Below are 15,073 nucleotides of genomic sequence, written 5' to 3' on the forward strand. Positions count from 1 at the left end.
CTTGGATTTAATAACTGGTTGAACTAGGTAGGCATGGTAATATCAGCAGATGCTGCTTGTGAATAATAAACTCCGAATGTTTTGTGTTTTTAAAGTTGGAGCAGCTCTAACACACACTCTATTTGGTTTCATTGATTGGACTCCAGGTTTGTTAACTCCTGACTTCAATTAGCTTCTGTTCATTAGCCTAGGGGTTCACCGACTTTTTCCAACCTACACTGGGATTTGGAAATATTCAACATGGACAAGAACAATACAATAAGTGTATCAGATACAGTAGATTGTTTTTGCTCATAATTGTAACTTAGACGAAGATTTGACCAAGATAAACTTTATACATAAATGGCAATTATTCCAAAGTGCTGACAAAATTTTTCTTGATGTGACCTCTGTGTTTACTGTCCCTGAACAGGTTTATTTTTTCAAGGAAAGTCAAAGTCTAGAGTGCTGTCAAATTAAATCTCAGGACTTGCAAAACCAAGCGTGGAGTCCAAATCTATTTACTAGTAAAATTACACAGTATTTCAACATCTTCCTTTCAAAGCTACAGTATGTCAGTCTGAGATCAGGACCCTTCAATCCTGAGGCCTAATATTTAAGGCTACATGTGGCCATACAAGGTCTGCCTGTTGCTATCTTTTGTTCTGGGATATTACCAGATTTTGACAGTCCTGATTTTTGTGACTTGAGACTTATTCAAGTCTCAAGTCCTCAGCTCTCTGATGGTTGTCCTGAATCAGACCTGTGGTGTATTCACTGTTGGTGGCTATGGTGGGAGTTTAAAACTCTGCCAGAAGAACTAAACTGCTGTTTTTTTCATTGGAAAACAGACACTGCAATTACACACAAGCTGTCTGTGGCTTTGCATAGTTCATTAAACTACTGCCACCAGTTTCTCAATGGCATTAACATTAATTTATTTATATCGATATTTGACCGCAGAGACAGCCAATTATGCTTTATTTTTCTGTTCTCTGCAGCTAAATTTAATGAGTAAATGAGTTTCCAAGAAACACTTGGCTGCACCGTATGGTTTCGTTCCAGGTCAGTGAAGTTAATGTCCATAGTGCGGTTGACTGTGACATGTCAATGCGAATCATGTCTCTCTGAGAGCTGGCAGACTATACATCACCATCTTGAAAATATGTGGAAAAGGAACAATCCCTGTTAATAGTCCCTTTGTGTGGAAGTGTTTAATGTGGATCTTTTACAGGCTGGACTGTAGCACTGTTAGAATAATGTGCAAAATCCACTGTTTATCTTCCAAAGCTCTCACACGGCCAAGCTGGCGCTCCCAGATGCTTTCCTGCTAAGATGTTTCGACTGCAGATACAGACCGACTCTCTGTGCCTCAGCTGTGGAGTCAGCGTGGACGGATCGCAGGACCAGTGCTGGCCGGCAAACGAGATTCCATCATGGAGCGGTATCGAAAAATTCAATTTTTTCAGTTGCTTCTCTTACATAGTCTAAACAATTTTAACAAAGGTAATATTTGTGTTTGATTCCACAGGTGTTTGTTGTGTCCTCCTCCTGTGTTCAGCAACGGGACAAGAACAAGGCCCAGTGAAAGGTAAGGATTGTTGTGATACGCCTCCTGCACTGAAGCTCATTCAGTAAAACTGAATAATCTGATGTGGATTTGCTTTCACTTCTAAGTTGATGCAACTTGGAAAACTTGTTTAACATGAAATGATGATAATTAGTTCTATTTTATAAAGTGTCATCTTGGCTAGATAAAACTAGCTACAGTGCAATCAGCTAATGTTAATATAACTAACTCTAGCATCTAAAGTCTTTGGCGAGCAGCAGTAAAATGTCAAAAATAACCAAATCTCTTCCATACCACCAAAATTATAGAGTAAATATTGTTTTTTATTTATAAATATTGCTGGTCAACACATGTAGATGTCTAATATTGCCATCAGAGGGTGTCTAAAATCAGACAGACAAATAAGTAAATGGAATAACAATTTTAAATCTTAAATTTATTTTGATACTTTTCAATTATGGGTTCATAATTCAAAAGCAAAATAAGAAAGTTATTTATTGGCAAATTTAAATATTTGTATTACTGTTTTTACTTTGAACTTTAAATGTGCAATACAATCAATATGTAATAGCTTTTTAAAATACATCGGTTATAATTAAAAATGATTATAGACTCCATAGCCGAAAAGTTCAAAACATCACATTGTGATAACGTGATCAGTGCTAACTGCCTTGTCAACATTAAAATGCCTCATCATAGTGTTGAATGAAAACAAACTGTACATGGTGGAAAAAGTCCCATATATAATCCAGCGCTAGAAAACCTCAACACACACATCAAAGCAGTACTTAATGTTATAAATAATTTACAAGAAACATAGTATTACAAGAAAAAAAATATTGCCTTAAATCTTTACTGTACATACATTATACGATCCATATCACCTGCATAGAAAGAAAATGTATTGACATATCAAAATAAAGTGAAGAGTATGAGACAAAAACAATATATTGACTAAGATGAGCAGCTCTACATAACACAAACCAAATTGTTTTTATAATTGCACTTTCAGTAAAAATGCCTAGGTGCACACACAATAAGGAAAACTAATAAAAGGATGAGATTTTAACCTCTTCAGTGAGTTCATTAAAAAAAAAAAAAACTTTTCAAATACATAATTTTGAAATCCAGATAATCAGTTTTAGGAGACATCTGTTGTTTGAGTAAAAGATCCAAAAAAGTTCAGCATCATCTCTGTTTTGTATTATTTATGAAGAGATTTTCCACAGTAAATCCCAGTTTATATGACACAAAAAACATAATAGCAGCATTGAGATTCTGTTCATGAAAAAAATCCATTAGTCATACCAAGGCAAACAAAACTCGCCATGTGCAATATGGAAGTTTTATGCAGAGCCATTAATTTGCCTGCTCTAACATATGGTATATAAACATAAATCTTTTAACAGTGAACTAGCCTGAAATGTGCAGCGTTCTGAGTAAGACTGGATGAAAAGTTTTCCCTAAATGTGATTATACTGAAAAGACTTTTGCGTAACTGTATAAATGATTACTGACCACTGAGGAATAAGTGAGTGTGAATAAACATCATCTTCCAGCTTCCTCCCCTCTCTCACTCTCCCTTGCTCTCCCAAACAAGAACAAAAACATCATTGTGCATATTATTAGGGATGGCCTGAGTGAGCTGTGAAATGCCTCTGCTCTGGGGGGTTAATCGGCGCTGGTGACTCAGCTGAAGACTGGCACATCTTCCTCCAAGTTTGCCTGAGGCTCCGGTGCTGACATAATGCCATTTAATGAGATGCCCGAGTCCACAAAGGAGACCAAGATTGAAATGTTGCTCCTGATCCTGTGCCAAACATTTCCAAAGAGTCTCCGTCTTTCTGTTGCTCTGTGAATACATTAACAGGTCTGAATCTAAAAAACACAGATATTGGGCAGATGACATTTGCTGGGATTTGGGTATATGCAGACCGGCTGAAGCAAGAAAAAAATCTGCATTTAAAAGATGGAACAGAACAGAGAAGGAGTCTCAGAGGATGTTGGGACAGTCGGGACTGAAAAAAAAAAAACCCTCAGAGCAATAATTCTTGCATACAGTTTGATGTGGCGGGCCGGTTTTGGGCAGAAACCTCCGGCTGAGATCAACAGTTCAGTGATGATGAAGTCAATGTGGCGTCCCCTTTCGTCTCAGCTCCAGAGTGTGCAGGCCCTCCTGCCGACCCAGGGCGTGCTGCGTGCCGACTTTGTGGGCGGTCTCTGTGGCTGTGATGTCAATCTGGGCGTACTTTGTGGAGCTCTTCCCTGTCGAGACACAAACACAGATGCTCTTACCTTTTAAATAAGTCATATAAAAGTCCAGTGTTTTAATATAATTTCTCTTATTTTCTTTTTTTGCAGTCAGAAGAGAAGCTGGATACCACTCTTATATTGGTAAGATAAATACTTAAATATGAAGCTACCACTAGCAGCCCATTAGCTTTAGCTTAGCATAAAGGCTGGAGATAGAGGGAAATTGCTAGCCTGGCTGTGTCAAAAATATCATGTTTTACAATTTCTTAGTTGCTAGCTGTGACTTACTGGACACTACACTCCAATGTCTCTACAAGATGGAACATGATTATTAGTTATTTCACTGGCTTCAGCTTCTCAAATGTGAAATTGTTCTGGTTTTCTGAGACTTCCTTTGGATAACAAAGACTTGAGGTATGCAACCAGGCATCGCTACACAAAGCAGAAGAACATGCAAATGATGCAGCTGAAGCCTTTAAAATTCCCCTCATGCATGGTCTTCCATATGCAAGTCACTAGCATTACCATAATTTGTTGCCCATCCCTGTGTGAAAATCAAATAAGCAAAACGTCAGGGTTTAATCACAGCAGCACATGAGTGAATGTCACTAACGTGTACCTCATGGTATTGTTGCCTCCTGCTTGAATTATGTGTTTTACGGTCCCATAAAGTCAAGGAAATCAAACCCCGCTCCTCACAACACATCAATAGTCCCTGGAGGAGGATCCCATTAAAGCCAGTGAATTCACAGCTGTCATCTGAATGCCCTGTGACCCCCCTTCAGTGGCGAGATAGGACACCCCCCCGCTCCCAGGTGACAGATTAATGAGCCCGCTTGCCAGGATATAAACTCTATAGCTGACATCAGATATTAACCTCTCTTGTGTCAGAGCTCGAGCGGTCCTCGTATTCCCAAGGGCAATGACGCTAATAGTCGACTTGTCTGTCAATTACAGCTCACTGCCGCGTCTCCAATGACAAGGACTCAGCTGTCTTTTAGTGAGATGAGACGAAATCGGCCCAATCGTTTGGGAGCGATTCCTGTAACTGACAAAGTAAAATAGAATTACAGAGCAATCATGTTTCTAGAGCGACTTCTCCTCCTCACTTGATGTCCTAGTTTGTCTGAAATTGGCTCTTTTACATCTGACCACAGATCAGAAATAAGAAAGCTGTGTACACAGGGGCACAGCTGAGGTCATTTTACTTTCATTATCAGTTCAGGTTGTGGATAGTCTTTTAAATCCCAAAACTTTGCATTATTGATCTACCATTAGAAACAAATGAGAATTTTCTAATGCTGATAACAATTGCATCAATATGAGGTTCTGTTGTCTGTCTGTGTGTTAGCCGCCAATATGGTGGAATTATCCAAGGATAAATACAATAATAGATTATCATTGATGTCTCCTGAATATTAACCAACCTTGTGTGGCTGGGTATCAGCTGTTTTCTTTTATTTTTTTTACTAGTACCAAAGCAATACCATTCTGTATATATTTTTCTTTTCGTGTTACATTAGACGTCAGAGTTTTTAAATGTTACCTAAATACAAGCTGCCATACAAGAACTTATTATAAACACAATTCTCTAACAGATTTGTTCTTCACTGGCATGTATGAGTGATTTAAGAGAATCTGTTTTCTCTTAGGGGGGAACAAAATTCACGAGTGGTCCGGACCTGTCGAACAAGTCATGAGCAGATCGACCATCTTTCTTCACAGGTAGAAAAACACACTCTTTTGGCCAGTTTAAATATGATACTGAAAGTGATTTAATTAAAAAGTATATTTGCAAATTTGAACCCTGTTCATTATCACCATGGCATACCAATTTACTGACAGGTTTTGTAGATTTTAGTATTTTAATTGGCTTATTTCGTCTCAGTAGTTATTGAAAAAAAACTCTTCTCACTCCACCAGCTGCCTCAGGGTCTTTATGTAACTCGCTGTCCAGTATCACCCTGTTGAAACACCTTTCACTGTAACATCACCTACTGGCAGATGTAAACCGCTTTTTAGCATCTAACTTCATGTAGCCGAAACAATTCTCTATTTATTTGTCACACTGCACTATTAACATTTTCTAGTTATTTTGGGTCCTCTAATACGACTGACTGCTAAATCTGTTGTTTGTATTTTACGTGTTCATGATATGATGATGATCCTCTTATTTTATAATTCCTGTTTTTTTTTGATTGCAATGTCATTTAATCTTTCTGTAAAACACATCAGTAAACATTTGTTGTTTTAAAATGCGTTCTCTAAGTAACTTGATTTACATTGGATCAGGCAGCTAATGATATTGAACAAATGTGCAGCTCCTCATGAACAGGGGGCATCCGTTGGTTTGAAACGAGCAATTTAGGACAAGTGTGTGCAGTTAAGAGAGTTTGGTGAAAATAAGTTGGAACAAACAGAATTTTAGGACTAGAATACAAAACGCCTCAATAACAATGCTAATGTTACCCTAACCTTGCTCTCTGTGTTAATTTAGCATGCTAAAGCTAATGAGAATGACATTAGTTTTTCAGGTATTCGATCATACAGGTGCATTTCAAAAAAGTGAAACTCATATATTATATAGATTCATTACACAGAGAGTGAAATATTTCAAGCATTTAATTTCGATGATTATGGCTTACAGCTAATGAAAATCCAAAGTTCAGTGTCTCAGAATATTGTGAAAAAAGTTCAGTATTGTAGACTCACGGTGTCACAGTCTAATCAGCTAATTAACTCAAAGCACCTGCAAAGGTTTCCTGAGCCTTTAAATGGTGTCTCAGTCTGGTTCAGCAGGTTACACAATCATGGGGAAGACTGCTGACTTGACAGTCATTGACACCCTCCACAAGGAGGGTAAACCACAAAAGCTGGCTGTTCAGAGTGCTGTATCCACACATATTCATAGAAAGCTGAGTGGAAGGAAAAAGGTGCACAAGCAGCAGGGATAACTGCAGCCTTGAGAGGATTGTGAAGCAAAGGCCATTCAAGAATTTGGGGGATTCACGAGGAGTGGACTGAGGCTGGAGTCAGTGCATCAAGAGCCACCACACACAGACGTATCCAGGATATGGGCTACAACTGTCGCATTCCTCGTGTCAAGCCACTCCTGAACCAGAGACAACGTCAGAAGCTTCTTACCTGGGCTAAGGAGAAAAAGGACTGGACTGTTGCTCAGTGGTCCAAAGTCCCAGAGTCTGGAGAGGCACAGAATCCAAGTTGCTTCAAGTCCAAAGTCAACGTAGCCGTCTACCAGGAAATTTTAGAGCACTTCATGCTTCCTTCTGCTGACAAGCTTTATGGAGATGCTGATTTCATTTTCCAGCGGGACTTGGCACCTGCCCACACTGCCAAAAGTACCAATACCTGGTTTAATGACCATGGTATCGCCGTGCTTGATTGTCAAGAGGAAGATGAGACACCAGACCCAACAATGCAGACGAGCTGAAGGCTGCTATCAAAGAAACCTGGGCTTCCATAACACCTCAGCAGTATCACGCCACAATTCATGCAAAAGGAGCCCGACCAAGTATTGAGTGCATATACATGAACATACTTTTCAGTAGGCCAACATTTCTAATTTTCTGAGATACTGAATTTTGGGTTTTCATTAGCTGCAAGCCATAATCATCAAAATTAAAAGAAATAAAGGCTTGAAATGAGTTGCATTTGAATTGAATCACTGAAATAAATGAACTTTTCCATGATATTCTAATTTATTGAGATGCACCTCTAAATAGATACTTTAGTGGAAGAAATAGTTTCATATGTTTAACTCTAAGTAACTAAACATAATGCAGTCACCACAGACTATGGCCTCACCCAATTATCAACTAATTTACCTGTTCGTACTCTTGAGTTTGAGTCTTTGAAGTATCCTGTTATACAAAAGTAACAGTGTATTTTTCTCCACAGGTGCAGTTTGCCACCCTGACTGTTCAACATGGCTGCTGTGTCATCTAGAGCGAATTGTTGATGCTTTAGACACAAACTGTTTGGAGATCAGAGGTCATTTCAGATGGATCCTTACTCTGAGCTGGTAGATGTGTGACAGTCCCTCGGGGGCCAGGCCCTGGCTCCTGCAGCTCCAGCTCCATGTAGTTGAGCTGCTTCTTGGATGTGGGACTAACAGGAATATTCACGTATGTCACCCCTTCGCTGCAAGGCCTGTCAGGAGGTGCTGCCTCAGGGGGGAAAACAAACACTGCCCCTGTCAATACAAGAGCAAAACTGTGTTAATTTAGCTCAGGTGGACATTTGTAAGGTCTTATTTTTATCAACAAAACCAACAAGTAATTTATCCCACTGACAGGATTTGTCTGTGTAGCCTCAGCCTGATAACGTACACTGTATCTCCAGCCAAATATCTCCACTGTCATCCAAAAACCACTGAATGAGATGTTTGGTTGCATTTGGATTATTTTTTCAGTATTTCATTGTCTGTTTTTCTAATCTGACTGTGTTCATTGCAATAAAAATGTACCGCATTAATGCAACATCGTGGCTTTCTGGGATTTGCTAATATTGAAAAAATAAAGAGTAAAGGTTGGCATTTCTTTAACACTTATTTCAAACAGGATTTGTTTTTGTCATTATGACCTGAATTAAAAGATAATAATGATGAAGAATTAAAGGATAAGACTGGTTTTATTTTTAACACTTTGTCATTATAACCTTAATCAAAAGCTAGCTGATTTCCCCTCTAGGCTGAGCAACTCTTGAGGCTCATGTGTTAATTAGTCATTCAAATACAGACATCTGCAATGAAGTGACAATATTCAGCAGATAAGGCATCAGCAGCAACACTGGAACACAGTGTATCCCACTGAATCGCCGTTTTCCCCCAGAGGCTAATAATGCATAATTAGCTCATAGGCCCCTGAGATACATTATAGTCATTTTGTGCTATGGGGAAGTAAAACCCTAACTTATTGCCCTTTTAATTAAACCATCAAGCTATTTTGTCAAGTCCATCACGCTGCTGCAAACTGTGTGCAGAGCTCCATATCAGATATCCACTTCCTTTAAATCATTGTGGAGAGTTTTGACTGAAATGTAATGTTTAATATCTTCAGTAAACATCCTGCTTAAAAAAAAAAAAAGTCTGCAGCCTAACATTTCTTACTGTAATATTTAAAACTATTCAAAATCATATGTATTGACAAATGTTTCTGTTTAAAAAGAATGTACTGAAAAGCAGGCAACCTGACTATAGTTCTTAACTAATGCTAAACAGACAGTATTATACTCTGGGTAAGAATACTTCGAAAATCTATGCAATTGATCAAACAGTGTAGTCAGCAGAAAAAAGTGCCAAGTAAAACTAACAAGAAATGTGACATGAACCTATAGCTTTTCCTGTCAAACACACAAATTACAGCCACAGTGTTGCCTAAAGTGCGTTATCGATGTAATTTATTGTGCTTGATAAATGGTTTCCACTGACAACAGGAAGCCTGTGTCGGCTTTACCTGTCATAAACCTAAAAGCCACCCAGGATAAAGAGGCACAGAGTGGAGTTCATTGCTGGCTGCATGAATGCTGTTTAGCTCGATATTTTGTTGATACAGTATCTGAGCAACCGCATAAAATATGTGCACGTGTGTTTTAGCTCTAACATGTATCATCCAATACCTGTATCTACAGCACCAGCAAATACAGATACAACCTTCAGTAACAGGACATTACAGTCCAGGAAATTCTTATAACCTGAATACTTCTGTTCTCCCCTGTGACTTATGAAAAGCAGGACATAATCCATAAAATACATTATTACAGTTTCTACCTTCACAGCAAAGATGGTCATGTATCTGTATAGTTACAGCTGTGTTGTAATTACACTTTCACGTAGATGCAGTGCTGGGTATTATCCAACAAGAAAGATTTCACCTGCTATCATCTCTTCCTAAATGGCAGCAGCAGTGGCCATTACCCACAGCTGAGAAGCACGAACCCCAGGGGACATACATACAATCAGTGAGAAGCCATTAGACACCAGAGCAGCCCTGGCTGAAGTATGGTGTTTTATAATGGCTGCCATTACAACAGTGGGTTTGCCCACAGCTCTAAGGCTGGGGGGACTTTTCAATAATACACTTTGCGAAGCCTCCAGGGGACGTGTTAGAGGCAAAAACCTGGCTGAGCTTAGTGACCCGAACTCAACAATGTCAACTGCTTTTTGAGGGAAACATTGGTCTAATGACAGCTGTGTCTTCAGGGTAAGAGACATGTTCTAGCTGGTTTTCAATCTTTCACACGTTATTGTAGCAGGTAGACATTAAGCTGTGATATGAAGGTGAAAACATGTCTGACTGAACGTATCGCTTCTACAACACATTTATGTCCAAATTTATACGTCATATTTTCACTTCAGTTAAGACTACATAAAAAAAAGGTTATATAAACATAGAAGTGGTATTACCAAATGCCAAAAGTTGTTTGACATAAATATACTTTCTCAGCAGTCACAACTGCCTACAAGGACTTCACCAGAACTAAACTATTTATTCCAAGATCCCATCGTCCGAGCAGGAGTCACTACTGTAAAGACAAAAGTAATAATCCCTCACTGGCTTCCTTCTGCAAATTTGTTCCGATCAAACAAGAGGAAACACGGCCAGGGACTGAACCCGGGTCTCTTGTGTTATCCACATTGCAACCACAAATTCCCAAGATAAAATGATTTTTACACCCCAGTAACAATGATGTATAGATCAGCAATTCTGAGTACACCAAAACAAGACTGATACATTCTCCTGAGACTTAAGGTCACGACATGCTTGAAATAACCTGGTTTGCACAAAATGTCATCCCCTACACTTTTAAAAGCAGAAGTATTTATAACTTTGCCAAATGGTCAACCTCTAAGGGAGAGCGAAAAGCAAATGGGGGTAATTGAACATACAATCTTCAAAGCCATTTATGACGTACCAGCAAAAAGTGACAGAAGTAGTTGTGCGACGAATAAAAAGAGAAAGCACCAGGTCAAACACTGCATCAGGTGCAGTCCATCCCCAGTTGTGACATCTGCAACAATCTGAGAAGCACTTCATTTGAAGCTAATGCCTTAAAAGCTTCTACAAAAGCTGTGTGAGAGCAACATGGTGCTTGTAGATCAGTGACCTCCACTGACCTCACTGAATTTATTCATGATCAAATTCTCACCACTACGACCCGGATCTACAAATCAACCAATTAGGATAAGGCATGAAATTATTAAAATAATAGACAGGACAATACCATTTTGGGTCATTCTGCTTTACACCTATGGACCATTGATCGACGTGCTGAACCAACGTTACTTTATTTCCATCCCGTATGAAGAATGCAAAAAGAGGAGGTGCTCTAGGAACTACTTGGTGCCAGACCCCGCCGGTCTGTTTGATGGCCACATCTGGCCCATGTATCTGAGACACAAGAACAGCCAAAAACAAATGGGTTGTGCAAGTTCATTCATAACTTGTCTCTGCTTGCATTTTTATTCTTGTTCTGGACAGAATATAGCACTACGATTCACTGCACAGTCTGCCACACCTCAAAATGTACACTGGACTGTCTAACATAATCAACATCATCTTGTACAGAGTCACATGCAATGCACCTGAAAAATTGCCATCACTGAACAGTGTATTGGGGCTTGAAGACTAGTACTACCCAAAGCTAAAAGTGCCACTCCCGAACAGTTGTTCTCAAAGTGACTTCCGGGACCCCGAGGGACTTCCTGGAGGTTCCCAGCAAAAAGGGGAATTTTTATTTTCACTATAAACTCCATCCATAAAAAAACACAATGAGAGAATGTATGACTATTTTGGTCATGGGTTTCAAACACTTCTAAAAGCAAAAATCTTATTAGATGGGGGGGTCCTTGATGTGAGTTGAAGAACCATTGCCTTAAAAGAGCCTGAAAACCTGTGTGAATATGGCACCAAAATAAGTTATAACGTAATCAATCTTAGCTGCGGACCGCACTGGTTTATGAAATCAGGAGCCAAAGTTGTTTTAATATGAGGTTTAAAATACTAACAAAATTATGTTCCAGGTGCCATCAAGCCTGAGCCAGTGGACTTGGCCATCCTGCACGTCCACGTCCATTAACTGCCTACTGAGGCAGGATGATGGGAAAGATGACATGGGAGATGAGCTGTGTGTGTAGCTACATGAACATGACTGATGGGTTTGGTGCCACATTGTGACAGCTGCTGAGACTTTGTAGAGCAGGTGTGCATTAGACTGAGGGCATGTTTCTGGGTGTGGGATGCTTAAGTGGCCAAATGTCCCCTGACAACTGTCCTCTCACCTCACATCAGGGCAGGTATCCCATCACGCATCACTGCGCTCTCTGTTTGGTTATGCGTCTGTGTTTCCTCTTGACACAATTGGCTCTTATGTAACTTGAGTTTATGGGGTTACATAAAATGCAGATGAAGAAATGAACGCTATGCAATGAAAAGGAGAGGTTGCTGAACCGAGTCCTTTATTCTAAATGACATTGACTGCAACCCAAATTACATGTGACTCATACCTGTATGTGTTTGGGATTCATCTGACAATCACAGAAATTGAAGTCATTCCTGCTGTCACCTCTACTTAACCCCAGCTTGTGTTTTTGATTCATATCTAGAAATAGTCTTTGAGGAAAAAAACCTCAAAACAGCAGCAAGTGTGGTCAAACAATCTGGGATTTTGAAAAAATGCCAAGCATCTATTTCACAGAAAAAACAGACGTTTGTTGTACATTTCAAATGTAACAACAATACATTAAACTGCAGCTCGGCTCTGTTCACATTACAGTAAAACTACTAATTTTCTACTGTCCTGGACATGAGGAAAAAATCTATGCAGCACTGCAGGTACTATGTAGAGGCAGCCACTTCCTGCAAACATCTTACTGTCAATGTCACAGCCCATTACCATGGAAAAAGTCAAGTAAACATAATGTGTGTGGTGAACGTGTCAGTTCATGGCGGCTATGCCTCGCGCTGGCCTGCCATTTCCGACTCTGAATGAGCCTCATTTCATTTATTTGTTCATTTCAATTCATACACGGCAAGTAACAGGTGATGTGTTTGTAGCGATGTTGATTCAGGTGTATGAGTCATCAATTTAAATCACTTTCTGTAAGTGGGTCCTGGTTATTGTGGGAAGCCTGAGTAATGCACAGCTGAAAATGTTCAGAGCACTGACAAAAAAAAGAAATGGTCCATTGTGAAAAACTATAATCCATTTGTCAGATAGAGACGGCAATCTGCATAATTTGTTTTTAAGACTAAACCAAAAAAGAACCTAATTCTGTTGGTTAATGTCATAATGTCAGTCTAACTCACCTTCAGTCTCTTGAAGGAACCTCTGCTGACCACAGCTGCCCATTAACTCATACTTGCTTTTTTCTTCTGCCTGCAAGACACACACACAGTGAACATTGTGATTATAATGTAGTGAGTGACTGTACCCACCACATAAGTTTATTACATAAGAAGTGTGACGAGGACTCAACAACTCAGTGGACATGTCAGGAGTATTTATGGAAACACTGTCTGCAAAGCCTCATCATTGTGGAAGGATAGCCATGCCTTTCAAATTAGTAATATCTGATTCCAGAGGGCCAATGAAAGCACAGCTTTTGTGGTGTGAAAATATGTTGCTTTCTGTCTCACTGAGAGACACAAAGAGGGATTTCCATGAGGGGACCATCATCAAAATCGGAGATAAAGAGCTGAATAAATAAAAATGGATATCTCTAATGACTGGTGAAACTGCCCCTGGCAGCAGTAACTTCAAGAGGTAAGTCATGAAAACGACATATAACAGCAAGTCAAAAAAACAATATAGTATAATAAGACATAAAAATGTCAAAAAACGTCATAGTCTAAAAATGTGATTTAACTTCATTATTATTATTATAGGGAATAAACCGTCATGGTATAGTAAGGCATAAAAATGTATGAAAACGTCATAGAATACTAGGGCACAAAACGTCGTATAATAATTACACATGAAAATGTCAAAAGACGTCAAACTATAGTAAGGCAGAAAAATGTCACAGTATAGTAAGGCAAAAAAGCATCACAATATAATAGGGCAAAAAAAATCATGGTATAATAAGGCATAATAATGTGAATAAAGATCATAGTATAATATAAAAGTCAGAAAATATCACGGTATAATGAGTAAACGTCATGGTACAGAAAGGCATTAAAACATCATAGTATGATAAGGCACAAAACCTGTGATTATAATAAGACATGAAAATGACAGAAAACGTCATAGTAAAATTAGGCATAACAATGTGAAAAATGTCATAGTATATAGTAAATCATAAAAATGCCAAAAAACGTGATAGTATAATAAGGCATAAATAGTCTAGTAAACGTCATAGTATAGTAAGGCATAAAAATGTGAACAAACGTCATCGTATAAAACGTCATAAAAATGTCATAGTATGGTAAGGAATTAAACGACGTAGTAAAGTAAGGCATAAAAATGTCAAAAAACGTCATAATATATTAAGGCATAAAAGGTCATAAAAACATCATAGTATGATAAGGAATTAAACGACATAGTAAAGTAAGGCATAAAAATACCAAAAAACGTCAAAGTATGATATGGCATAAAATGTAAAAAAAAACATCATAGTATGATAAGGAATTAAATGACATAGTAAAGTAGAGCATAAAAATGTCAAAAAGTGTCATAGTATATTAAAGCATAAAAATGTCAAAAAACGTCATAGTATAGTATGGCATAAAATGTCAAAAAAACATCATAATATATTAAGGCATAAAAGGTCATAAAAACATCATAGTATGATAAGGAATTAAATGACAGTAAAGTAAGGCATAAAATTGAAAAAACGTCATAGTATAGTATGGCATAAAATGTCAAAAAAACATCATAATATATTAAAGCACAAAACGTCATAAAAATGTCATAGTATGATAAGGAATTAAACGACATAGTAAAGTAAGGCATAAAAATGCCAAAAAACGTGATAGTATAATAAGGCATAAATAGTCAATAAACGTCATAGTATAATGTGGCATAAAAATGTCATAGCATGGCAAAGCATTAAACAACATAGTATAGTAGAGCATAAAAATGCCAAAAAATGACATGGTATAGTAAGGCATAAAAGGTCATAAAAATGTCATAGTATGGTAAGGGATTAAACAAGATAGTAAAGTAAGGCATAAAACTGGCAAAAAACGTCATAGTATAGTATGGCATAAAATGTCAAAAAAACATAATATATTAAGGCATAAAAGGTCATAA

General features: G+C 38.2%; 1 protein-coding gene across 2 annotated transcripts in view; it reads right to left on the minus strand.

Annotated features, from left to right (window-relative positions):
- Positions 1 to 1,970: 1,970 nt before the first annotated feature.
- Positions 1,971 to 15,073, minus strand: part of LOC111673493 (protein Dok-7) — a 42,677-nt gene continuing 29,574 nt past the window's right edge. For both annotated transcript variants that reach the window (XM_023431256.2, XM_087169880.1), the window contains 3 exons: positions 13,129 to 13,198; positions 7,836 to 8,015; positions 1,971 to 3,814 (listed from right to left, as the gene is read on the minus strand). In XM_023431256.2, coding sequence (XP_023287024.1) covers positions 3,678 to 3,814; positions 7,836 to 8,015; positions 13,129 to 13,198 — 387 coding nt within the window. In that variant the 3' untranslated portion in view covers positions 1,971 to 3,677. The remainder of the gene's footprint in view (positions 3,815 to 7,835; positions 8,016 to 13,128; positions 13,199 to 15,073) is intronic.

This window comes from Seriola lalandi, unplaced genomic scaffold, assembly GCF_002814215.2.
Source record: "Seriola lalandi dorsalis isolate HSWRI2012SDOR001 ecotype SW California unplaced genomic scaffold, Sedor1 jcf7180002054919, whole genome shotgun sequence".
NCBI lineage: Eukaryota > Metazoa > Chordata > Actinopteri > Carangiformes > Carangidae > Seriola > Seriola lalandi.